The sequence below is a fragment of the Lissotriton helveticus genome, chromosome 12, assembly GCF_964261635.1.
Source record: "Lissotriton helveticus chromosome 12, aLisHel1.1, whole genome shotgun sequence".
NCBI classification, from domain to species: domain Eukaryota; kingdom Metazoa; phylum Chordata; class Amphibia; order Caudata; family Salamandridae; genus Lissotriton; species Lissotriton helveticus.
In genome coordinates, this window is record NC_136073.1 from 120,579,201 (window position 1) to 120,606,864 (window position 27,664).

General features: G+C 47.8%; 1 protein-coding gene across 2 annotated transcripts in view; it reads right to left on the reverse strand.

Moving 5' to 3' along the window:
* STAG3 (STAG3 cohesin complex component) overlaps nt 1-27,664 on the reverse strand; it is a 1,426,160-nt gene that overhangs the window by 183,049 nt on the left and 1,215,447 nt on the right. For both annotated transcript variants that reach the window (XM_078669437.1, XM_078669436.1), the window contains exons 27-28: nt 24,127-24,275; nt 22,387-22,515 (exon numbers count right to left, since the gene is read on the reverse strand). In XM_078669437.1, the coding sequence (XP_078525563.1) occupies nt 22,387-22,515; nt 24,127-24,275 (278 nt within the window). The remainder of the gene's footprint in view (nt 1-22,386; nt 22,516-24,126; nt 24,276-27,664) is intronic.

The window sequence follows — 27,664 nt, forward strand, 5'->3', positions numbered from 1 at the left end:
GTGGCACTCTGTGGACCGGGGCTCGATTGGTCTGCAGGATCGACTTGCCCCGGGGATTACTTCGGAGCACCCCCTAGACCCGGCTCAGACCTCGACCGCCATTGTCTGGCGGCGGCGTGGAGACCAGGGCCTTCCTCAGGCCTCCCCATGTGTTCTCCACCCCCCCCCCGCACGGGCCGGCTGCAGACGACCTCTGGATCCTGCGAGGGGTGCAGCCTCTAGGCCTTCTTGGGGCCACCTGGGGAGCAGTGAGCCTCTTGACGCTGTGACCTCTGGTGGGGCCTCGTCCAGACACGTGGCCCGCCCAGGGCCTGGGTGTCTTGGGCCCAGGCCTACTCACTGGCTCGCGTTGACGCAGGATCGGCGGAGACTTGTCCTGGGGGTACCTGGGACTTTCAAGCAGAGCTACGGTGTTGCACCTGTTAGTGAGGTCTGGTTTGTGGGACCGGCCATCTTATCTGGTGGCAGGGCGGAAGGGTAACCTGGTGCCCCCCATCCTCCACCGCTCTCCTGATTCCCCCCCAAAGGTCTGGGCCTACTCCTCCGGGTCACCATCACGGTCAGACACGGGCCAGTGGTTACTGGACCACATGGTGTCCTGCATGGGGCTGTGGGCCCCTCATCAGTACGGCCTATGGCGGGATCATCCCCCGTAGCGGACGCTTGGGCCGTCCTGGACACGAGCCATCCCACCACTGTAACCCTACGTGGGTGCAACGGCTTCACTGCTGCTGCCGGGGTGACTGGGCCCGGGAACGCGTGTGAAATTCCTGTTGCCCCTGCCATCAGTATATCGGTTAGTGGGGTTTGGGAGTGGGGACCGGCCACCAAGGCGGGTGTCGGCGCAGAGGGCTAAAGTCTGTGCCTCCAACGCCCCTCCTCCTCTCTCGTTGCCTACTCTCCCTCCCTCGTTGCCTACTCTCCCTCCTTCATAAACCACGCTTCTTGTCCCGGGAGTGCCTCTCTGGGAACAGTTGAGGCCCCTTCTGTTCCGGCTGGCCGGTGTCGGTGCCCACCATAGAGCTTAGCTCCTCCCTGCCCCTATCCGTTTCAAGCTACCTTCTCGTGGGAGAGACCGTCTCTGCCGGACGGGGGGTCGGGTTGTGGACCTGTCACTGTTGATACTGACTGACCCAGCCTACCCGCCTTCCACTGGACTGTCTCACGCGGACCAGACACCGACCCCGGGGCTCTGAATCCGTCTTGCTACTCACGGGGAGCCTAGGGGTGGACCTGGGCACCTGGGCTCCCTCCTCCTCTGCAGGACCACCATTTCCCCCCCCGCTCGTGCGGGGGCCGGACCCTGTCCTTTTTGGCGATGGGCAGGAATCGCTCCATACAGACCCCTGCCCCTCCAACCCAAACCAAAATGGATCAATTTACCATGTCGGAACGGGATCATGGAGGTAGGGCACCCAAATACCCCTGCGCCCTGACGGGGACGATCTCTCCACCATCCTTCAGGTGATAGGCGCATCGCAGGCCTCAGTCGAAAATAAGATTGACGAGGTGAGGGTAGATGTGGCCCTTATCTGCAAAGACCTGCGCAATGCCACGGCACGAATCACGGAGGCGGAATCCCGCATTTCCACAGCAGAAGAAGACGACATTGGCCAGCTTAAGACATAGGTGGCCCGCCTCCAGACCCAGACCTCGGAACACGCCGAAAACAGGTCGAGAAGAAACAATCTACGCCTCATAGGTTTTCCCAAAGGAACAGAGCAGGGTCATGCAGATACGTTCGTGGAAAACTGGGTGCGTTCCTGGATGCCCAAGTAATCTCTTTCACCCTTGTTCGCCGTTGAGCGGGCCCAGCGCTCCCTGGACCCCAAACCTCCACCCAGGGCTCCTGCCAGACCCTTAATCCTGAGGGTCCTTAATTTCCGGGACAGAGACGCCATCCTCAGGGCAGCTACGGCGCAGGGTCCACTGCTGTTCCAAAACAACAAAATCATGGTCTTCCCGGATTACACCAGGGAGGTACAAGCCCAGCATTGAACCTACGACGAGGTCAAGCAGAAGCTCTGCAACCTGGGTCTTCGCTACGGTCTTCTCTTCCTGGCCCGGCTCAGGGTGGTCTTTCAGGACAAGACATTCTTCTTCGACAACCTCAAAGCCGCATGGACCTGGCTCATGATAGATTGGCCGCACCTGAACCAGCTGGTCTCCTCCCCTATCCAGCGAACCCCTCCGCAGCCCCACCCAACCTTGCCTAAACCCCAAAGACGCCGGACTAGGTCCCGTAAGAAAAACGACCATCAGTGGGAGGCATCCCGTTCACCAGGTGCACCGTCCCAGCGCCCTCCCTCACATGCTTCAACTCAGAGGTCCGCCACTCCCAGCCCGACTAACTCTCTGATTAACTTGAGCCGTGTCCCGGAAACCTCCAAGATCTTGCGCCCCTCCATATCTGACTCTGACCTGTCTAGGAGCCCTGCGCTTCATGGATCCTGAGATGAGGGAGCTTGAACTGCGGCCTAAAGAGGAACTCTCCACTTTGTTTCCCGTACGGCACCTACATTTACAACTGTTATCTAACCTTTACAGTGGGTGCGATCCATCTTCACTAGAACCATGGCTTGGCGAACTGTTTCCTATTCCAGTTCCTGGACTTATGTGTACTCCTTGATGCATATTAGTCCTAAAAATAATTGCAGCTATTGACGTATCCCTTATCCGTCTATATGGATGTGGGTCCTTCTCTGCCACGTCCATGTTCAGCTAACCGTTTAAGCTTAGCATTTAGACTCACTGGTGAATTGTTGTTTTGTGTTGTTTTACTTTTCAGGGCGACAGATGCTTCATCTTCAGAAGTGTAGGGTGCGAGGGAGGGTGGGTAGACTGTTGTCTCGAGATTGTTTGTTGTTTTTAGCCGCCTACGGGCCGCTGTTCCTTGTTTTCCTTGATAGCTATCCACGCATGTATGCCACTGACGACGACATAAGACTTACCAAAACGCACAACTTTTACCCAAAGCCCCCAGCCATGAAACGCTACTTCCCTTGGGAACCGGGCCGGCTTGCGCTTGGCATCCCTTCTTCCACACACTTTCCACCCTGATGACGTCCACCTTACATAGACCCCTCCACATCCTGTCGTGGAACATCAACGGCCTATAAGATCGCATAGAACGCACTGCTGTTCTTTTAGCGCCCAGCAACATGCGCCGGATATATTGTTCCTACAAGAAACACACCTTATGGGCACCCAATGCAACTTCCTCGCCCGGTATGGGTTCGACAGGGTCTGGCATTCAGCTTTTACGAGGGGTTCCCGGGGGGTTGCTGTAATGCTTCGGAAGGGCCTTCCCTTTACCCTGGCGCAGGCCGAGACGGATACACAAGGCCGATACGTAGCCCTGACAGGTAAGATCGAGGGACGCCCCGTTAATCTCCCCCAAGAATACTACGCAACTTACTGTGACACACTGGTCCCACATTTAGTGGAATTGTTCAAACATGTAGTAGACACGGGGCCCTTCCCACTTGAGACCGATGTGGCCACGATTGTGGTCCTTTCAAAGACACAGCCGCCCTCCCTTGCCTGTGCGGACTACCGCCCCATCTCCCTCAAATACCGAGTGTAGGAGAGTGGGGTCTGCAATCCTATGGTCACCCCAGATTTTTGCTTTTTGCTTCACTGGTTTACGACTTTCCCTGGCTGTGGGCCTGCTAATCAGACCCACAGCCCAGCTGTTCTCTCTCTATATTGACAACAATGTACTTTAGGTGCATTTACCAATTGGTACTGGGCCACCTTATCAGTCCCTGTACAGTATACCTTAGGTATCCAGGGCATAGGTGTACCCAGGGCCTACAAGGGGCTGAAGCATGTATTATGCCAACCTGGCTGGCCATCTAAAACTGACAACTGGCTGCATGACAGCTGGGGCAAGGTGGTGTAATCACCCTTTGCTATAGATATAGTATACCTATATCTAACCCTATAATGGGCACATATATTCCTATCAGTCACTCCTATGGAAGGCCTTATCAATCCTGAAGGCAGAGTGCTTGGAATTATGTGAGATGGTGCTCGGGCATGAGCTGAGCCCGTTTGCAGCTTGCGGAACCAAGACCTAATAGCTGTTCCATGATAACGCTATACCATATACTCTTAAGTGCATTATCAACCTTGCGGTTAAATGCTAACTCTGGTATAACATTATCAAAACATGTCGAGTAAGGTGTCATAAGATTTGGAATACTACCCCCTCGCCAATTCTGGTGACGGGGGTAGCATTCCACCCTTCTAGAGGGACACGACATGTATGTAACTGTGAACCCCGGTTAAAGTTAACTCAAGCCTTGGCATCACAAAATGGATGCAGCCACCACGGACACAAGTCTGACCTCTTGCTGCTGGGAGTCCTTCCAGCGAGGATGGCTTGGACAAAGGGTTTCCTGCCTTGGGAGGTGCTAGCACCACCCCAGACAGGATTTTGTGTATTGGGGGGGATAGGCCTGAAAGGAATGAGACATGCCTGGGGCACACAAGGTGCCCTGTGCATACACCGGTTCAAACCAGTTGCTGGGGCATCCCTGCCCCAGCTCTGGCGCGAAACCGGACAAAGGATAGAGGGTGGGACCTAGTCAGTAGTGCAGCCCCCTTTAGCAGGATAAAGGTAGGAGCTGGTCCCATTCCAAATTAGATTATCCTGAACTATTCAAAAAGAAGAAACTCTGGCCTTCGACGTTCTGCTCCACAGAAGACTGAAGAATCTCCCGTGTGGGCAAGGAGTGTCCACCCTGCAACTGCAGGCACCATCAAGCGTCCAGCGGCTTCCCTTTGTCGTCTTCCCTCGAGGATCCAGACTTCAGAGCCCGACGAGACCCGGATTCCCAGACCTCTCCGACCTCAACCTACATCTGCAGCACAGCTGAGATCCGTGGGTGCAACGAGACACGTGGGACCGGCCATCTTGGAAGAAACTGCACTTCGCTTCCAGCACGACTCCCGAGGTAAACTCGATCAAGTGCTTTGGGGACTGAGAAGCCCCAACCCCGAGCAGCTCCTGCACCGAAGATCAGCCCTCCAGCCTCCACGAGATCTGCGTCGGGCCCTTCTGCTTGTTTGCTGCTCGACGCGTTATCTGGTCACTTGCCGGCTGGCTAGTGGCCTCCTAGACGACGAACCTTTGAATCTTTGCTGCTGGTCTGGTTGCTCCAGACTGGCCCTTGCTCCCTTCCAAAAGAGGGGCACCTCGGACTCTCCTAGTCCGCACCAGACGTCTTTTCCCTTCACCGCGTGGGTTGCCTTTGCCAAGGCCTGTTGACTCCAATCCCGGATCCGACACCGCCGACAGCAAGAGCCTGCGTGGGACAGATCGTGCCTCCATTCTGGTCGAAGACACCTCCTGGTCCACGTGGCTGCAGAGTCAAGCGTCCACTCTTCCCCTGATCCCGACAACAGCATCTGGTTCCTTCCTGGTTCGACACCGGTCACTGGCTAGTGACTTTGAACACTGTCCCCTCTGCTTTCAGGTCCTCTTCTTCACCGATCCACCCTTGGATCGCACCGGACATCTTCCTCCTGGTCGCCTGCAGCATCTCCTCTTTCAGGCTCCATTGACCTCAACGCGAGAACCCGACACACTTTGGCACCTATGCACCCGCAGCCCGTGGGTGAGGTAACGAGAGCATTTCGGTGCTCAAGGGTAGTCTAACTGTCCTAGTGTCCAGTTCCACAGTCGTTTTTGTCATAACTAGTCAAGATTGTCCGTACTCACCTTTTACTTGAACTGTACTGTCCATAGACGTTGTTACCCATCTCGTGTGCGAGTTCACACTCTGCACACGCGTTCCGTGGGCCTCCTATTACTTACCTGAAGTTAGTATAGCGTGGTCCCATCGATCCTACAGCCTCTGGACAGCTCCATTCCTTTCATCGACTTTCACATTCTACTTACTTAGTATATGGTTTGTCGTGCCCCTAGGGCACCATTGTAATTTTGTGCAACTTGTCGTATTTTTCATAAGAGATTGTCATGTGCTTAGCCCTCTGACCTCAAAGAGTTCAGAGGTGTTGTTATTAATAAATATACTGTTTATTTTCATAACAACCTGTGTGGTGTCCTTTCATCTGGTACTCAAGGGGTTATATTGTGGTAAAACAGCTGGCTTCACATGCCAAAAGAGTTTAGCCTAAGACTGCTTTGTCCATGCTACCATTAGGATAGCTGGTCTATAAGGTTGACTTACAACCAATCACCATAAGGGTTGTTTGGACTGATACAAGGTGATCACTAGAACTAGTGAGCATCATATATCAGGCCAACTTCTCACACAGAGGTAAAATGTTTTGCCACTACCGAGGCACAGCGACTCCGCCCCCACTTGCAAGATTTGGTTCACCCAGATCAATACGGCTTTATGCCTGCCCAGGGCACCCATTTGACAAACTACAGGGGCTTGTCCAAAAACCCTGAAGCAGGGACACTTAGTATTACCACCTAACAAACGGTTCAGGTAAAGAATTCAGATTTAGACCATCAGACTATGGAGAAAATATTTATAAAGAAAAGGAAGAATGAAGGAGCCTATACAAAGAATTAAATATTACAAAAACACTTAATTTATTAAGCATATAATTAAAAAGGTTCAAAATAGAACCAAAACGCTCAAAGGGGGGAAACAGTTGGCAAAACAAAAACAAACAATTCACATGTCAAACAAGTGGCTGACAAACAGACGTTATATATACAAAAAGGAACAACCAATACAAAGTGATGTGTCCTTCACAAATTATGGCCACAAAATGCGTCGACGGCGTTTCAATCGCTAGATGAATGTGCGGTCATCATCAGGACAGAAGTTCATTTGAGCGTTTGAATTTCTCTTGAAGTAAAACAAGCCAGTTGTGCTTGCAATAACGAGTGAATGAAGATATCAATTTTCAGGCGATCAAGCATGAAAGCATGAAGGCAATCCAATATTTTATTTATGGCGTATGAATACAGCCTTCAAGTGTCACCAATACAGTTTGGTCCGGTGGATGGTCTCTGAGTCACACATCACCGTTAAGCCCAATAAATCGGCCGATGCAATCTCGAGGTGTGCTCACGGAAAGTCTTGTGACACCCGGCACTGCATACGCCGCCTTCACCTTGCCCTTGCACACCGTCACCACCTCACCCCGTATCTGGCCCTGCTTTTCATTGATTTCAAAAAAGAATTTGATACGGTGGACTGGAACTACCTTGGGGACGTGTTGAAGAGGATGTGTTTCTGTCCCCCGTTTCGACTCCTTATCCGGGTCCTATACTCCAACCCTAGGGCAAGGGTCCTTATTAATGGCATGCTCTCGGAGACATTTCCCATTTGGAGGGGCCCTCGCCAGGGATGTCCGCTCTCGCCCCTCTTATTGGCGTTAGCAATGGAGCCCCTGGTCTCCCTCGTACATCAGGATACCCGCATCTGAGGTTGGGCATGGGATCCATACCAGATCGAGAAGATCGCCCTATATTATTATTATATTTAAGTTTATAAAGCGCTCAGCTACCCGAAGGTTTCCCGGCGCTAAAACCAACTAATAGAGAGGGGAAGTCAGAGGGGAGGAGGCTACATGTTGAATAGCCAATTTTTCACCTGTTTGCGAAAGCTAAGGTAATTGGGCTCTTTTCGTAACTGAAGGGGAAGAGAATTCCATAATGAAGGGGCTAGCCAGGCAAAGGAGCGGCCTCCCATTCCCATATGCCGATGACGTCCTCCTTTTCCTGGCGGACCCAGTGTGCTCAGGCCTGAGATGCTTAGACGCCCTCCTAGCCTTTGAACGGGTCTCCGGCGTCCGGTTCAACCCGGCGAAGTCCACACTGATTTACCTACACCCATCCTAGGCATGCTTCGACAGGCAAACTACCATTTCCCTGCGCAGGCAGTCATTTAAGTACTTGGGGGTGTGGGTCGCCCTCCTTCCAGAACTCCAATGGGCCCTGAACACGCCCCTGGTCATTAAGGCCAAGGCGAAACTCAGGAAGTGGCAATTCCTCCCTCTCAATCCCCTTAGCAGGAGCGCCCTTTTTAAAAACGATGGTCCTACCCAGTTTTCTATACATTTTACAAAATACCACCATTCATCTCCCAGGGGGTTGGTTCTGAGAAATACACAGTGCCCTTACCCGGTTTCTGTGGGGAGGCGGGAGGTCAAGATTGTCCCTGGCGCACTGCCGCATACCCCCCTACGATGAAGGCATGGGGGTAACCAATCTCCACCTCTACTGCCTGGCCACGAAGCTCATTGTGATCCATGACTGGTTAGCGGGCGGCTGGTCCGACCCGGCATACCGGGTAGACCTCTGGTCAATGGATTTCCCACAGCCCCAAGCCTACCTATATAGAGCCCCCCTGCCGCAGGTCATCCCGCCCATCACCCGAACGGTACTTATGGCCTGGCCTACGGCCTTACGCCACACGAAATGGGACCGAAAACTTACCAGGCAGACACCTCTCTGGAGTGGTGTTTGGCTGGAGGTCTCGTCTCTGAGACTTCCGCCGATGGGACCACATCGGAATCTCGTTGTTGGGGGTTGTCTGTGTAGGGGACCACATTAGATTGTTTGCAGACTTACAACACCGCTATTCCCTCCACTCCTACCAATTTTACAAGTATTTACAGCTAAGGCATGCCCTCCGAGCACATATTCCATCTCCCGCCTCCTTCCCGGATTTCAGTCCCCAGGAGGCCCAAGTGAAGATGGGGGATAGGGGGGATCGTGGATTTACCGCTCCTTAGTGAACAAGGAGTAGTTTCTTACCTGTAACTCCAGTTCTGTGGTAGGGGTATCTCTGTTATAGTCATAATCTAGTGCATAGTCCCGCCCATGTGCGGGGACCCGGACATGGGCGGGACTATTCACTAGATTATGACTATACACAGAGATCCCCCTACTACAGAATGGCTCCGCATCCCTGGACCTGCTGCGTGCCCGCTGGGAGGGGTGGCTTGGCCCCCTAGAAGACACTGACTAGAGGGATGCCCTCATGGCTCCCAAGACCCTGACTACCTCCTCCAAGTTACGTCTAGTCCAACTTTATTACCTCCACACGGCATACCTCACCTAAGCGCGCCTATACAGCGCCGTCCCCGTTCTGCACACGATGCAACCACGCTCCTGCGGACTTCTACCTCATGACATAGCAATGCCCTGTCCTTGCACCATTCTGGGCAGGGGTAGAGCGTACACAGACCTTGGGGTGGGAGGTTACCCATCACCCGCTACGCCTGATCCTGGGTGTGTTCAAAGGCCTCAATGGTTTTCGGGCCGAAAAACGCTTTCTCGGAATGGCGGTGGCGAAACGCTATATAGCAGCACTCTGTTCTCAGGCCAAGCCTTCTACCATGCGGAAATGGAGATGGGGTGGATTGGTGTGGAACTCAGGAGAAACCCCTCTTTGAGGCCCGGGGTTGCCCCGAGCTTTTTGGCAAGATATGGGGCAAATGGTTAAATTTAATGCCCTGAGGGGCGTGAGTGCATCTTGTATAAGAATGTTTACATGCAAGTGTTTTATCCATTCCAAGAGTGTCGTACAAGTCTCTGTCGTCCTTCTTACCAATGTAATTTATCTATATACCATGTCTGATTATGCTGCCATTGTATTTTGTGATTTGTTCTCTAAAATACCAAGAAACTTGATCAAAAAAAAAAAAAAAAAAGATATCCAGATGGACCTGAAAAACGGCCCCTTAACTGCGTTACAAGTGCAGAAAAGAAGGAACTGACCTCAGCGCCTCTGCAAGGGAGTTATATGGACTCCGTCAACATCACTTCCGGTGGACGAAGTCGATGCAGAGTCATGCGATGTCCACTGCTGGCGTGCAGACGTGCTGTGGGAAAAAAATTCCAGATCCAGTCTCGTGCCTGGGGAAGATTCCTAAGCAAGGAAATCTGTAGCTAGATGTCTCTATCAGATGGTAAGGTATGCAGGATTTGAAGAAAGTGCCTGTAACTCAATGACCATCCAGGCAAATGTTATCGCCACTAGGACGGCCTTTTGAAGGTCAGAAGCCTGAGTGGGCAGTTGTGGAGCATCTCAAAGGGAAAAACATTAAAAATGTGAGAACCAAGTTGAGGTTACACTGGGGCATAATGAAAGGCACTGATGGAAACATATGCTGGAAATCGTTCAGGAACCTATGTACAATAGGGGATTTGAAAAGGGAAGGCTGATCTGGAAACCGCAGAAATGGCAGAAAGATACCCTTTCAATGTGCCCAAAAGACAGCCGGCTTGGCCAAGAAAAGAATGAACAGACGAACGTGGGAAAGGGGTCAATATGTTCATCTATACACCACACCTTGAACTTGCTCCAACAGCAGGAGTATACCGTCTTGGTGGAGGGACGCCTGCTCGCTAGTTAACATTGCAGACTTAGGGCGGAAGGTCAAAAGCTGCTAAATGTTGCCGTTCAATCTCCATGCATGAAGGCAAAGGGTTTTAAGGTTCAGGTGCAGATCCCTGCCCTGCTGCTGCAACAAAATATCCTCCTGAAGAGACAGCATGATCGAAGACCCAATGCTCATGCTCACCACCCCGGGAAACCATACTCTCTGTGCTCAATCCGGGGCCAGAAGAATGACTTTAGTCCGCTCGTTCCTGATCTTCTTGAGAACTCTGGGCTGGAGTGGTATTGGCAGAAGGAGTACAGGAGACCGGAACTCCATTCAAGATGAAGAGCGTCTCTAAGCGAGTGTTGCCTTGGAAACTCCAGCGAGCAAAAATGCGGACATTGAACCTTTTCTGCAAAGGCAAACCGATCTAACCAAGGATCTCCACACTCTTGGAAGAGACCTTGCACCACCTCTGAATGGATTTACCATTCCGCTAGGCATCAAAGACTGGGTTTGTCTGCTCTAGTGTTCAGAGAGCCCGCCAGGTATTGAACCACTAGGGATATGTGTGGATGTTCCAGCAATGTCTAGAGGCGTAAAGCCTCTTCACAAAGGGGCCACATCCCCACCCTGCACTGTTTGCTGCAATACCACATGGCAGTGGTGTTATCTGTGAACACCTGTATCAGGCTTCCCCTCACTGAAGAAAGTCAGTCTTTCAATGCCAAATGGATCACCTGAAGCTCCAAAAGATCGATGTCCTCTGATCTCCACCTCACCCAGATTACAGCACCAGGACTGGTTGGGGAAGGGAGAGGGGTCTGCCACTGACCCAATCGTGGTTCGTCACCCACCACTGCAGATATTTTGCAGTTTCCTCTGAAATCTGGACCATGTTGGAAAGATTTCCCTGATGCAGTGCCCACTTAACCTTCAGGTCTCCCTGATGAGCTAAAAGCTGCATATGCCAACAGGCATATTTTCCAATTAGGATGCAGGAGGCCATTAGGTCTAACAACTTCAGGGTGCTTCTCATTGAAACCCACGATATAGGCTGAAACATCTTTATCATAGCCTGAATATCCTTGACTCGCTGCTCGGGTGGATAGGCCCGAAACTGCACTGTGTACAGAACAGCTCCGATGAAGGGGAACATCCGAGAGGGAGTCAGGTGAAACTTGGGCATGCTGATAGTGCACCCCAGGGAATGCAGGAGGGTCGGTGTAGTCTGGAGGTGGAAGACAAATTCTTCGAAGGAGCCCGCCTTCAACAGTCAATGGTCGAGCTAGGGGCGGATTGGAACCCCTGATCTCCGTAAGTGTGCTGCAACCACAACCATTACCTTGGTAAACACCTGAGGGGCACTGGTGAGGCTGAAGAGCAGCACAACAGACTAAAAGTGCTTGTGGTCCACAGTGAATCGCAGGTAACATCTGTGCGTAGGCAGAACGGGAATGTGGAAATCTGTATCCTGCAATTCCAACGCTACTATTCAGTTTCCAGGGACCGGGGCAGACAGAGCATGCGGAAGCAACTAGAATGTCTCCTTTTTTATGAAGTATTTGAGAGGGAGCAGGTTTAGAATAAGAGAGCCAACACTTCCTAATGGAGTAAGGAGAGGTGGTCTTTCGTCAGCCTGTCGTGTGGCAGCATGGGTGGAAGAGTGGTCACAAAGGGGAGGGTGCAGTCCCTTTGGATAAGCTGGAAAACCCAACGGTCAGATATTATTGACCACCAGTGGGGCAGGCGATTGTGTATCTTGCCCCCCACTGGATGCCCATGATGGTCAGAGGGCAAACTAAAAGGGTTTGGAGACTGCGGCTCCAGAAGGTGGGGTGGGGTTGGAAGGGTGGACTGGTCTGACTTCTGGCTACCTGTCCCACTTGGTCTGTGGGAACTGCGTCGTAGCCACAAACAGATTTTGAATCTTGCTGGCCCTGGTTGCTGGAAAAGTAAAGACACAGTTGAATGCTGTCCTTCACTGGCTGCCCATACGGCAACGCGTTAAATTTAAAATCTGCTGTTCAGTGCACAAATGTCTTTATGGACAAGGCCCCAGATACTTGGCCCAAAAATTTCAGATATATAAACCTGAACGTCTTCTACGCTCCAGCAACCAGTGTTTACTGGAAACTCCAACCATCAAAAAGGTCAGGCAAGGTGGTCGTGCCTTATCATTTGTGGGACCGACCCTGTGGAATAAACTTCCAACCGACCTAAGACACAATACCAACTATCTGTGCCCTAAAAACGCACTTGTTTCAGGAAGTATAACTCACCCTGTGGTATCCTACAGAGGCACCGCATTTCTGTATTTAAGGCGAGCAAAGCGCGGAGATACCCCATGGGTCGATTCTGGCGCGATACAAGCAATTAAAATAAATAAAAAAATAAATAAGAATGCCCCTTCTGTGGCCATGAAAGGGGCAGAAGTTGGACTGGGGATGGCGAGGGGCCATGGAAAAGCACCAGAACCTGTCCGTAGCCCTGCTGTCCTTAAGCACTCCAGCACAGAGTACATCTCTCCTAACAGACGAGAAGCATCAAAGGGCATTTACATGAGCGAGGTCCGGACATCCTCCGAAAAGCCAGTGGTTCTCAAACAGGCATGGCACCTAAGGACAAATGAAATCGCTCTGCCCAGAGAGTCTGTTGTATCCAGCCCACATCTTATGGTTCACTTGCCTGCAACTCTCCTATCAGCAATTCCTTTGGGAGAGTGTGACTCGGGCCTCCTCAGAGATCAAAGGCAGCACTTGCGCAACCAAGTTGCAGATTTGATGGGAGTATCGAGCCAAGAGGCATGTGGTGTTCACCGACTGCAGTGCCAGGCTGGCAGAAGAGAACGTCCTCTTCCCAAAGGTATCAAGCCTTTTCGATTCCCTATCTGGTGGAGTGGTAGGGAATGCGCCAGATTTGATTTTAAAGGTGGAGGCCTGGACCACCAAGCTTTCCAGGGTGGGATGCTGAATGAAGAAACTGGATTCCCCAGGAGCAGAGCAACGGAGGCAGGCAATCATCATATGCACAGTAGCCTCTGTTCAGGGTTTGGACCAGGCGCACAGTAGAATGTCAGTAAGGGTTTCATTAAATGGGAAGTATGGTTTGGTGAGGGCTGCTCCCATCTAAAGCACTACCATCAAGACGTTTGTCTCGACTACCACTGAGAACAGCATAAGTTCCAGGATCTCAGCCTCAGGTAGAGGGAGAGATCAGGTCAGTGTCTGGGGAGTTGTCCAGGCCACTGGCATCTGCGAGATCCTATACCAGGTATTCTCAAGGATCTTCTAATGTCTGGTATCCATAAAGGTCCGCAGAACAATCCTCATCCAAACAAAGCCGGTCATAGGAATAAGGAACTGGCTCCGATATGGAGATTCTGCCCCAGGTCGGTTGGTGCACGTCTGGTGCTGTGTCAAAGTCAGGAATGATGACAGGGGTGTTGGCACCACTGGGTGCCGGGGGCATCGGCACTGGAGCGGATGCCGGGGAAGATTGAGGTTTGAGGTTGCTCGATCAGTACCACTTCAGATTGGTCACTGAATCCCTGGGGCCCGACTGGTGCAGAGGGCAAGACCCCAGGAGTAAAACAAATGGAGGACCCTCCTGAGCCAGCTCTAGAAGGGTCGGGCTGCCCAAAGATGAGGTGCAGGGCCTCAAAAGAGCTGGGCGGGGGTTGCTCCAGCTCCCGGAAACTCATGAAGGCGCGGAGATGGGCACAGATCTTGGCCTCGAGTGCCAAAGGCCCTGCGACACGTCCAGTGAATTGCATAGCGAAGTCAAAGACCTCTTCAAATTCTTCTTTTTGTGGGATTTACCCAATGACTTCGAGTTGGATGACAATCGCCGGGTATGACTCAACAAAAGATCTTCGGACCTTCCTCTCAACTGAGGTCGGGAACGTCATGAAGCAGGTTGGCATCAGGTAGCAAGGAGCTTGAGGAACTGCTTCCTCAGCACCTTAGGGTGCATGGTGCGGCAATCCTCACACGTCTTGGTGTTATGATCGCGCTTCACACACCAAAGGCAAACCATGCGCGGGTTAGTCATTGACATCTGACAATGACAGAGCCGCACGGTTTAAAACCTGCCTTTCTAGTGAACATCCTCAAACTAGGAGACAAAGTCTTGAAAAAAATCTTACGCAAAAGGTCGAAAAAAGGCGAGTCAAAAAAAGACTGGAGGTAGCTCTCTCCTGATCTGAGCTGCCTGGCACAAAATGAAAATAACTTAAGTCAACGGGCTGGGCTAACACCTATATAGGCACCACACACGTCACTTCCAGTGCAGATGGTGCCAGACAGAGTCTAACGATGCCACCTACCCGAGTGTAGGGGTACTGCTCACCAAGTTTCTGGATCCAGTCTGACACCTGGGGATTATTCTAAGGTAAGGAATCTGCAGCTAGAGGTCTCGATCAGATAAAAAAAACGGAAATAAAATCCCTGATTTATCTAAGATCTCTTGAGTGTTATACTATTTCTCCTTTGAGAAGGGGGAGGTGATTTCCTACTGTAGCTTTTGGCACTTTCGTAAGGAGGTCAGTAGAGCTAGATTTAAGTGCAGTTTTTATACATAATATACGCCTTTCCTTGAATGTTTTCTTTAGGAAACTCCAATTGCTTTCTGGGATGTGGTGGCTGCAGGTGCTTTAGGATGCAAGGCCATTCCTGGGAAGAAAATAAGTTACTTACCTGTAACTTCAGTTACCCAGTATTGGTATCTTTCATAGATTCACATGCTTTGAATCATCCCCGCCGACGAGGTGGGAGTCTCGCGGTACAATAAAACATATACATAATAGTCATAATAACATTATACCATAGGCTACAGTGTAAGGAAAAGCCACTACAATAGCCTATCTCAGTCTTTTTGTAAAAATAACCAAACTTGGAAACCAGCCAATCAGGTAGCAGCACCCTCTAGAACCATCCCCACAGAGAGGCAAACCCTCAGATTTTCGTAGCACTAGTGATAGTAGTATACCATTATGACAAGGTAAGCCTCTCCGGGGAGGAGGGTGGGTCGCATGTGAATCTATGAAAGATAACAATACTGGATAACTGAAGTTACAGGTAACTCGTTTTCTTATCCAGTATAGGGGTATCTTTCAAAGATTCACATGCTTAGAATCAGAATAGCTAGCAGTAAATAACACTTATATGCATAGTGGATGGTGGGTATCATATGAAGTTCAAGAGATGCCATGTCAAACCAATGCAGCATTCACAAACATTTCTATATTGTGAGAAAGAGCAAGTCATACTCAAACACAATAATGGTCATGTCAAATAGAGAACTTTTACAACATTAGTTACAACATATTCTTGCCATCGGGCTTACCTGATCTAAAAAGGTTTCGTAGTGCTGCTTGTCCAACTGCTGATTCAGCTTCTGTTGCCAGATCCAAGCAACAATGCAGAGTGAAAGCATGTACACTTTTCCAGGTTGCGGCTCTGCAAATCTTGTCCAAGGACACACCAGCAAACAATGCCGTAGAAGAGGACACTGCTCTGGTAGAATGAGCTTTTGGCTTGCTTGACAATGGATGGCCTGCTTTGCAATGGCAGAATTGAACAGCAGACGCAATCCACTTTGAGATGGTAGCCTTTGAGATAGCTGATCCTTTTTTGGTGCCACCATACAAGAGAAATAACTGATCAGATTTTCTGCAGGACACAGTTCGAGATATGTAGAACTGTAGGCATCTTTTGACATCCAAAGAATGCAACGACTTCTCCGCCGCAGACGACGGATTGGGGAAGAATGTCCGCACCACTACAGGCTCATTGAGATGAAATTAAGTTGGAACTTTAGGTATGAATGTGGGATTAGTTCGCAAAAGGACGTAATCATTAGAGAATTTCAAATATGGTTGTCGTATAGTGAACGCATGTAACTCACTGACTCTTCGGGAAGAGGTGAGTGAAAACAGTAAAGCTGTCTTCCATGAGAGATATTTAATATCAGCCTTATGAATGGGTTCAAACGGATGTTTCATGAGCTGCTGTAGAACTACATTTAGTCTCCATTCTGGAGGAGGAGCTTTAATAGGAGGGAAAGTTCTGAAAAGTCCCTTCAGGAACTGTTTAATGAGACGATTAGAACAAAGTGACGCCATCCCTGAAGACCTTCTGTATGTAGAAATAGAGGCTAAACGCAATTTAACCAAAGCAAATTTTAGACCAGACTGAGAGTGACAACAAATAAGGTAGCACCTTATCAGGAGAACATTCCAATGGATGTAGATTATTATTAGAGCACCAGTGACAGAATCTTTTCCATTTTAGGGCATATATCCGCAAAGTAGAAGGGGCTCTTGCTTTGTCTAGAATGTCCCTGCATTCCTGAGGAAGTTCTACTTCCTGGAAATCTGTGAGTCCAGGAACCAAGCATGGAGTTGCAGTTGAGCTGGGCAAGGGTGAAGAATCTGCCCTTCGCTCATTGATAGCAGATTCAGCTGTATCAGGAGGCGGACTGGCTTGTACTTGGAGACAAGGAGAGGTTCCGTGAACCAGTGTTGACGCGGCCATTTCGGTGCAATCAGAATCATGCAACATGGTTCCTTCTTCATTTTGTGCAAAAGTCTCGGGATTAAGGGAAAGGAAGGGAATGCGTACGCAAAGATTCCCGTCCACCTCATCATGAATGCGTTCCCCCAGGAACCCTTCTCCGGTTCCCAGCTTGCCAAGTAAAGGCACTTCCGGATGCTCTTGGTGGCAAAGAGATCCAGATTCTGTTTGCCCCACTTCTGAAATATGTTGTCCAACACTGATTGATCCAGTTCCCATTCGTGGCAATACTTTGTTGTTCTGCTGAGAGTATCTGCTCAGGTGTTCTGTGCTCCTGGTAGATGCTCCATCTTGATTGTTATTTTGTGCAAGAGGAGCCACTTTCAGATGTTCTGAGCCTCTTGGGACAGAATGTGAGACCTCGTACCACCCTGCTTGTTTAGATAATTCATACAAGTGGTGTTGTCGGTCCTGATGAGAACTGTAGATCCTTGCAGTTGGGGAAGAAAAGATTGCAGGGCTAGTGAAATTGCCCGACGCTCCAGAAAATTGATGTGCATTTTCGCCATTGCTGAAGACCACTTTCCTCTTATGCTGAGGTCCTGAAGGTGGGCCCCCAACCTTCTAGGGAAGCATCTGTAGTGATATAATCCTGAATTGTAGGTTGAAAAGTGAGCCCTACGGAGACATTCTTGGAACTCCTCCACCAAGAAAGCTTTTCTTTCATAACTGGAGTCACTTGCACTATGTCGAACGAACCGGAGATTTGGAGCCACTGGCTGTCCAGCTCCTCTTGAAGTGGCCTCATTTTTAACCTCGCTTGAGGCACTAGCAGGATTGCTGACAATAAAATCCCCAGGAAAGATTTGATCGTTCTCACTGAAGCAGACTTTCTTTGGAGAAGTTCCGATGCCAGAGATAGAAGGGGAGATATCCTGTCTGCGGACACGAATGCCTTGTCTTGAAGAGTGTCCAGTTTTGCTCCCAGAAATTGTACTACTTGAGACGGAAAAAGGCTTGACTTTTGGGCATTTAGAGAAAAACCCAGCGAGTGAAACACTTGCAGGCATTTTGTTGTTGCAAGAGTAGCCTTGCGAAAGGATGGAGCCTTGATCAGCCAGTCGCCCAGGTATGGGAATAGTTGAACATCTTGCAGCCTGAGATGCGGTGCTACTGGAGCTAAGAATTTGGTAAAGACTCGTGGAGCCGAAAGTAGGCCAAAGGGAAGTACTCTGAATTGGAAGTGTGCACCTGCCACAGTGAATCTCAGAAATCTTCGATGCTTGGGATGAATTGGGATATGAAGGTATGCATCCTGGAGTTCCAGGGTTGTCATGAAATCCGCATGATCTAGAAGCTGAAGAATCTCCTGGAGTGTTACCATGCGAAAGGATTTCTTCTGAAGGTACTTGTTCAGCATTCGCAAGTCTAAGATTGGCCTTCGATCTCCTGACTTTTTCTTTATCAGGAAAAAGCGAGAATAGAATGCCTTTCCTATTTGAGATTGAGGAACTCTCTATTGCCACTTTTGTAAGCATAGCTTTCACCTCTTTCCTGAGAAGACCAAGATGTGGTGGATTTTTCTTTATAGGTGGATTAGGAGGGGGAAATTTGGTGAACTCCAGGGCGTGTCCAAATTTTATAATATCTAATAACCATTTGTCCTTGGTTATTTTCTTCCAATTGTCGAAATACTGTGAACTTTTTGAAATTTTGAACTGTAGTGGCGAATTTGGCACAGGCGCAAGCAACAGGATTGTCACTGCCTTCTGGCAGAATCTCTGCCCTGAGATTGACGCCTCTTGCCTTTTTGCCTGTAGGAAGCTGCCGGAGGATTTCTGTAGGTTTGTTGTTGCTGTTGATAATTGTATCCATAACGACCCTGGTTCACCTTTGCCTCCCAGCCATTATTTAGAGGAATCTGAAGATGATGATGATCCTTATGGGCAGGCACGTGACCCTTCACAGCTCAGGATAAAGTATCAAGTGGAGGATGAAGAGGAAGAGTACTATGAACCATGTGAGTCGTTGAGAGAACATCAAGATGTTTTTCAGCAAGAACCAATGGTTCAAATGCCAGCAGCTTTGCTACAGGACCTTCCGGCAATGCTCAAGGACTATAATAGTCGTTTTCCACCGCCTCCACCTCCTCCTCTGCAGCAAGTTTCTGCTCCAGTAGAGATGCAAACTGTTTCACCTGCAACACCAGTGTCTGAGCCCCAGGTGACAATATCTTCACAGCTGTTGCAAGACAATGACAATAACACGGTAGCAGAGGAGGGAGAGATAACTAATTCGCCCACTACCGTGGATGAAAGGGACGAATATCTGATCCCAGATCCAGCTTCACCGATTCCACCGGCTGCAGACTCTCCTCCTGAGGAAATAGGAGGGTTTCATGCCATTATGGAGAGGGCATTTACAAGATTTCATCTAACTATGCCAGTGCAAAAGACTGAGTGTTTTTTGTATGATTTTGAAGACCTAAACAGAAAGACCACACGTTCTATTCCCATAATTGATCACATATGGGAAGAGGGAGTAAAGATCATGAAAACTCCATTCTCTATTCCTGCAATTCTGCCTCTGATTGACAAGAAGTACAAGGCGCCGGATGATGCTCCTGTCTGCCTTACAGGTCAACCTAAAGCAGACTCTGTGATTTCCCAGGTAGTGCAGAGAAAATCTCGGAATCCTTCCACTCCTCTAACAGCTCCCCCTGACAGGGATGGGAGGCGCCTGGATACCATAGGAAAGCGTTTTACAACCATGGCAGGCGCTACGGTCCGTGCTACAAACTGTTTGGCCATTTTGAGTAGATATGACCGACAATTGTGGTCAGATATGTCGCCATATATGGAATATTTGCCTGAGGACAAAAAGAGGAAAGGAAGATCCTTATGGAAGGAGAAAGATCGGCTTCTGAAATCATAGATATTTCTATGGATATAGCGTCTCTTGGTTTTCTTAAACTCGCCGGAGCAGCTACGTTAAGACGTCAGGGCTGGCTTAAATCCACAAATGTTTGCCCTGAAATCCAAACTAAGATCCTTGATTTGCCTTTTGATGGCGACCTCCTGTTTGGAAAACATATAGATGACGCTCTACAAGATATAAAAAATACCACAGATACTGCAAGATCGTTGGGTTCTTTACAGTATCGTAAAACGCCCTTTTGCGGAGCAAGGCGCAGAGGATCCTACTCCTTTCGTGGGGGTTACCAAAAGTATCAGCAACAAGGTAAATGTGGGACACATCATGATAAAATTGCCTGTTAGATGACAATTTAGAACTCAGAATAGGCGTAAACTGCAAAGGCAAGGGGTTTTTACGCCTCAAAGTAGCAGAAATATATGTTGAAGGTGACTCATATTCCGCTGAAATCGCTGCAACAGTTGGCATCGTCGACGTTGTGATCATGGTTGTCGTCGACGGAAAAGACATCGCCGACGATGTGGTCGTCGACGTCATGGTTGAAGTCGTCGTTGACGGTAGACTTGCCAACGAGGGAATAATGATCGTCGACGGTGAGGTCAACAACGGCATCGTCGTCGATGGTATCGTCGTCGACGGTGGGCTAGACGTCGCCGGGATGCTAGTCGAGGACGGTGGAATCTTCGTCGCCGGGATCCTCGACGACGAGATGTGAATTATCGACGGCGTAGGGACTCTCGTCGACGGCGCCGTCGACGAAGACTTAGTCGACGGTGTAATGTTCTTCAGCGCTGAAGATCCACTCACCTTTTGAGGTGATTTCCTCGTAGACAACGATGTTCTAGCTGTCGACTGGGGGTCCTGAAGAGATTTTGAGGTAGTTTTCTGAGAAACATTCACCTTATCTCTAGATTTCTCCTCAGAAGAGACTTTGTTTCTCTTTTTGAGAGGAGGACTGACCTGCTTCAGAAAAGATGACTTTTTTAAGGTCTTACTCATTTTCTCAGGAGGATCTCCAGATCTATCTCTTTTCTTGGAGATGGGGGTGGACACTTGACTTCCTTCACCTTCAGAAACCCCTTCAGATGATTTCAATTTCTCCTGCCAAACCAGCAGGTGCCCTTCACGATCCTTCAAAGTCTTTGCAGGAAAGGTTCTGCAGATCCTGCAGTCTTTGACTTTGTGTGCTGGGTAGAGGCAATAAATACACTCTTTATGAGGGTCCTCAAAGTGAAGTCTTTTTCTTCTCACAGGAAGAACAGGCCAAAAATAAGCTCTTCTTAGAATCAGACATATTCTTCTCTCGGAAATACAGACCAAAGGAAAAAAACTGAGCAGAGCTCAGGGAGACTCCCTAACACACGAGGTGCGGTACAAAAAGACTGAGATATGCTATTGTAGTGACTTTTCCTTACACTGTAGCCTGTGGTATAATGTTATTCTGACTAATATGTATATGTTTTGTTGTACCACGAGACTCGCACCTCGTCGGCGGGGATGATTCAAAGCATGTGAATCTATGAAAGATACCCCAATACTGGATAACTCCATGTTTCGTTTTAGGCACTGTGTTAGTGGAAGTGCTTGATGAAGCACTTTTCACACAATCATTCCCAAACGAGGAAGTATAAATGTCACTTAGATATATACATATATTACATAAACATACAATATTAGCAATGCGCAAAGAGCTTCATAAGCCAGTGGACACCATCATGAGCATCACAATAATTATGTGAACCCCATTTTGTAATATTAAGAGCCTACTTAAGATGACACCAGGCGAACCTCATGACGCTGAGAAAATACTCTAGCTGGGATCCTCTTTTTTTAAATCTGTTTCTTGAAAGAGAATTCTCATTTGGTCCAAATTACTAGTGCTGATGAAGCCAGAAAAGGTTTAAGCATACTGAATCTAAAATCTATTGTAGGTACCTATGTAATGGGGAACCAGGCGAATCCTTAATTTTCCTCTCTACTCTAACAGAGTTCTTCTTGAAAAGCATGTCATCAGTATGTGGTACAAAGAGAAACGAGTGTGCAACAGCAAATCACAATTTTTAGTTATGCATCAAGCTTATAAAACAAAGACAAGAGGACCTTTGCAGAGTCGCAGTATGACAGTATTTGCTTGCTGATGCACAGACTATCTGACTGAAAATCACACTGGTTTCACAACCCCACCCTGTAATAAATCCCCAGTCACAGGGGAGCTATTCAATAATGTGCTGCACTGGGTCCTACAATGACCGGTAATATTTGCCTAACAGATCTGAAGCACTGTCTACCCTGAAGACAAATGAGCATAAAGTATATTTTTCACTCCCTGTGCATTAGCCTCGCCTGCTTTTGGATTAAGCATGTCAGAATAAGAGCCATCCATCAAGAGTAGCAGCCTGCAACCTGCTCCCAATATTATGACTCTAAAATACTTGGATCTGAAGCTTTTAAACTTTTCTCTATTTACCACTGTTTTAAGTTACACTTCACTCTCTTACTCCAACGGCCCATACCCTCATAAGCCTCTAGTCACCTAATTTTTTTACTTTCTATCCCCTCAATTTTCATCATATAGTGCCCTAATACCCCCTGTTTTAGTCCCTTTGTTACTTACAGGACCTTCTTGTCTTGCTTCAGCAGTTTGAAGGAAAATTCACAAAGGATGTCCAGAAAGGCCAGGTTCTGTGGGACGTTGTCTGCACCAGAAGGAGGAGGGTCCTTGAAAGCAAACTTAATGCCCTCCCTGAATAAAAGGAAAGATGGTCATATGTAGAGGATGTTCAGACACAAGCAAGACAGTTTCCTAATTTTCTTTACGGTTTGTTTTAGAGAGGACTGTGCTACGCATGAAACACATCAGAATTCCAATATTGCGGATGATGCATGGTCCATTCAAGACGGTGAAGTGTAACCTGCCGGGACTAGTAATTATGACTTAAAATTCTTAAGTTGCTAAGGCATTACTTGCTCATCCATTTTTTTTTTTTTTTACCTTTCATCGTGCTACTTTTACTCCTAAATTCACAATGGGGCAAAAGTAAGTAGAAGTAGAAAAATGCAACAACAAAAAAAGCATTGATGCAGGTGCCTAGGAAACTTGAACATGATTCAGAATGTACATAGTGATGAACATAAACCTTACTTTATATATGTACAGAATAATGTTTAAAGAAATAGGTCCATTCCACTAAACTCATGAGTTTCTCTTTGGTAAGTAGCATGTTTCTGGTTGTAGATTTTGTTTGTATTTTATGCAGATAGTTGTAATAAAAAATGTACACACAATCAAGCCAACACTGCAAGTTGGCACAAAGCCATAACTTTGCAGTCGGTGACGCACATATAGGTCTGCAGTTTGAACTGTGTTCATTCATCCATTACCCATGCTCAAGCAGCTTATGGTGTGTATGGAGAAATGCACATTAATAAAACGTCAAACATCCATGCAGTACCACTCACCGCAAGGCAATCACTTTGTACAAAGATATAATATTTTAGTGTGCAGGATCAATTTATAATTTAGTACTGCGCAATTCTCACTTGTAAGTATCGTCTTTATTGCACAATTGCCATATTTTCCTCCTCTCCTTTGTTACAAGAAACAACTGTAGCACATTTACACTAACATGGAGGAAACCCTTATCATAACCATATCCTTACTCAAAGCTTTTACTATAAGCGGTACCATTACCCTCGCACTAACTCTAATCAACATCTTTGAGTTTTTTTTAGGGAAAGCTGTCTCTGCAACAAATGTGTTTTGCAATACATTATTCTCACAGAATTCAATTTTCAATACACTTAATTTTTTTTACAGCATATAAGGTGGTGATTTGAAAGGCATCTGACAGTGTAACAGCAGGGTTATGTAGTACCACTATCTTAAATACTGTAGGGCTGTGTTCAAATATACCAAAGATCTCCTACACTTAAACTCATTTTTGTGCTGGGGTGCATGCAGCATATCCACTTGATGAAGAATAAAGTCCCATATGATGTCGAGAAGGAAGTGGAGTTGATTGATCCTAGGAGTAAGTTAATATTTCTCTTCATCCAAGTTGGAGCTTGGTCCGGCGCACACATTAGGGACAAATTTGTCTGAAAATATCAAAGAGGAAGACCGCTCTTCTGTAGCGTGCACCATGCCTTTCTCAGTTAACACCTGAATAGCAAAGCATGTGTGTATTTAGAGACTTAAAGGAAGCCAATGGGATGTCCAGGACAAATTTAAATCGAACAGCACAGGCTGGATGACTTCTAATATGCTCCCTCACTCTTGTCTCGGCCCCCAGTGATCTTCCATGAGACTTGCATGGAGTACCTATTAGGATATTATGGTTGCACTGTGCCTTACTTGTGAAGCATGACGACTGGTTCACGGTTCCGTAACTGATCTGGTCCAAACATAATGGCAAAGCGGCGGCCCAGGTCCCGTATATCCATGAAGGCCTGAGTGGAGCGGATTACAAACGGTCCATGGTCCTCAACCATCTCTGCAAAAACCTTACCACACAAAGAGAATGATAAAACAGAAAAGTGACTAACCAGTGTCCATGACTTTTTAAGTTTTCCATACTTATTAGAATATGCTTCGGTTAAAGTAAGGATTTAAACTACTTTTGTAGAAACAAAATTGGAAACATCAATCACTTACCAAAATGTTTTAAAAGCTGTTCAATAAATGTCACGCCCAGTGCTATTTAGATGTGACAAAAAGTAGAGAACTGAACATCTTGAAATGGAAGCATGTTAGTGTGACAGTGAAAACACTGCAGAGCATCAATGCAGATGAATGAACTACCTACTCCTGCCTTTCCAAATGTAGTATATTTCATGAGTAGAAACAGAGGAACCATATTGGGGGAGCACCTATGCAGCCATTAAACAATAAACTCTTTCCCCTATTCACTGTTCCATATTGCAACCAGTATCATCTGCTGGATTTTTCTTCAAATGCCACTATGAGAAGTATCAAGTCAGTAACTTCATCCACGGTTTCCACAACATCTTCTCCACATGAGCAACTCTTTGTGATACTTTTACTGAGGTATGTTTTACCACGTTTCGGACAATACCACAACATTTATTTTTGTTTAGAGACGAATAACAATCTAACGTCTCTTACTGCTTGCAAGAACGTTTCCAGGCCACAGAGTGATTCCGATAATTACTTAAGTCAGGATCTGCAATACTTTTCGAAAATGTGTCTATTTTCTTGGATTCTGCGAGTTTACGTCTTTAGCATATATTTTTTTTGGCTAATGCTACATTGGTAAACTATAACTTGTAATTTTTATGCTATTTTCACCATTAACCACTCAAGTATATTTTATTAGTTTGATCTCCTGCTAATTAGGCAACACAAACCACACATCGAAAAAAATAATTTCAAATTCATTAGATCAACAATAAAAACAGCTATTATTCACATGCTATTGGGTTCCTCCAGTTCGGAAGATGTAGGCGGGGTCAAAATAAGAAAAAAATGTACAAGTAAAACATGTTAGAATGAATACAGTACATGCACCCGTAAAACATGATAAAATGAATACAATACAAAGCTTCGACCCTACTTTAGATATAAAACAACTCTTTCAATACAGCCCAAACCAGACCAAGGCATAAAAATACCAAGTAAATACTTTACCGGCCAATGTCGACATCAGAGAATAGTGACTAGACAAAGCAGATTGTGAAATATGAGCAAACTGTACAAAATACGTTAAAATTCACGCTCATTTATCAAAAAGCATTCATGAGGGGAAGAGTTGTCTACTGACCTCCGATGATGCAACACCGGCAGGAATGTCCAAAACTACATGAAAATTCATACTGCGAGATAAAAAGAGCAGTAATAGAGACCTCTAACCCCCACTCTTTTTTAGCGTTTTGATGCTTGTTCCTATTGGAGCACTGACATGTCTGAGGAGGAATACCAGGTAGGGAGATTTAAGAAACGCTTCCATAACCGGTCAGATATTTACCCATTGACCCTTGGATTTCCCTTGCAGGTGAAGTAGTATGATATACCTCAAGGAACCTTCATCCGATTTTAACAGACCTGCCCAATAATTGAGCAACCTCTGGTTATATTTGAAAACAAGCATTGGCATAGCCAATAAGTCTCGCCTTTGGGACCTTATTAGTGTTTAGCTATGCAACAGTTGATGTTGCACCAAGTATATTGTGCTGCATAATTAAATACTTATAAGGTCCCAAAGGCGAGGTATTGGCTAATGCTTATTTCAGAAGGGTCAGCATCAACCACAGCATATCTGAGCTAGGTTTTTAGGGCAGTGGTATGAATTTGAATTTTTGACAATTTATAGAGCGCACATTCACTATCCAGTTTCTTGGCGCTAGAGGATTCCTGAGCTGGAGAGGACACCGGGGACTATGAGCCAAAGCTTGCTGGAACAAAAAAGTCTTAAGGGCTTTGCGGAACTCAATGTAGGAGGGAGAGAATCTGACAGGGGGCTGAAGGGTGTTCCAGAAAGTGGGCGCAAGGACCGAAAATTTCTGGCCTCCCGATCTTTTTTTCTTGAAGCGGGGAATGACTAATAGGGATTTAGTGGAGGAGCGTAGGTCTCTAGAAGGGCTGTAGTTGGTGATGGCAGAGTTGACAAAAGCAGGGGCAGTGCCCGCCCGGGCTTGAAAAGTGAGGCAGCCGAGTTTGAAAAGGGCCCGTTGTTTGATGGGGAGCCAGTGGAGGGCCGTGAGAAGGGGTGAGGAGTGATGATATTTAGATAGGCCATGTACCAAGCGGGCTGCCTGGTTCTGCACCAGCTGAAGGCGTTGGAGTGCATAGGCAGGGGCACCATTATAGATAATGTTCCCATAATCAATCTTGGATAAGACCATGGCCATTACAATCAGTTTGAGTGCAGAGGGAAAGAAAAACCGGGATACTTTCCTAATAATACGCAGGGTAAAGAAACAAGAAGAAACAACAGAACTGATGAGGGTGTGAAGTGTCAAATGATGATTAAGTGTGATGCCGAGGGTCTTAACTGAGTGAGAGGGGGTGGGAGGTGGGGCAAGAGAGGGGGGCCAGAATGAGGGAGACCAGGGGTTGCCACTGCCTCCAGTCAGAATCAGCTCTGTTTTATCCAGGTTGAGTTTGAGGTGGTTTGCATTCATCCAATCTCGGATAAACAGCATGACGGACTGGAAGCTAGTGATACTTGGTGAAGGGGAAGAGAAATTAAAGATAAGTTGGAGGTCATCAGCATAGTTATAGACTGTGACCTCCAATTGTTGCAGTGCAAAAATAAGAGGGAAAATGTAGAGGTTAAATAAAAGGGGAGAGAGAGAGGAGCCCTGAGGGACACCACATTTCACCCTGCGGGGCAGGGCCGAGAATTCAGCGAGGTGGACCGCCTGAGTGCAGTCATCCAGGAAGGAGCCTATCCAGGTCAGTACCTGTTCCCCTATGCCTGCCGCCTTGACACAGGACAAGAGGATGGAATGGTCCACCGTGTCAAAAGCGGCGGACAGATCCAGGAGGACCAGGGCCTAAGGGGTGTTAGTATCGAGTCCCTCCCTGAGTTGGTCCATGACCGAAATAACCACCTTCTCAGTAGAGTGGCAGGGGCGAAAGCCCGCCTGGCAGGGTGCAAGGTAGTTACTGTCCTCTATAAAGGAGCTGAGCACCTGGGTGACATGGGACTCAGCTACCTTTCCCAAATAAGGGAGAAGAGATATAGGGCGGTAGTTTGCCTGGGAGGAAGGGTCGGCCCCCGGTTTTTTTTTTAGTATAGGGAGGATTGTAGCAGCCTTGAAAGGGGCCGGGACGAAACCATACATGAAACAGTTATTCAGGAGGGTAAGGGCAGGGGATGGGCATTCAATAAAAATCTGACGGAGGATGCGTGCCGGGCAGATGTCGGCTG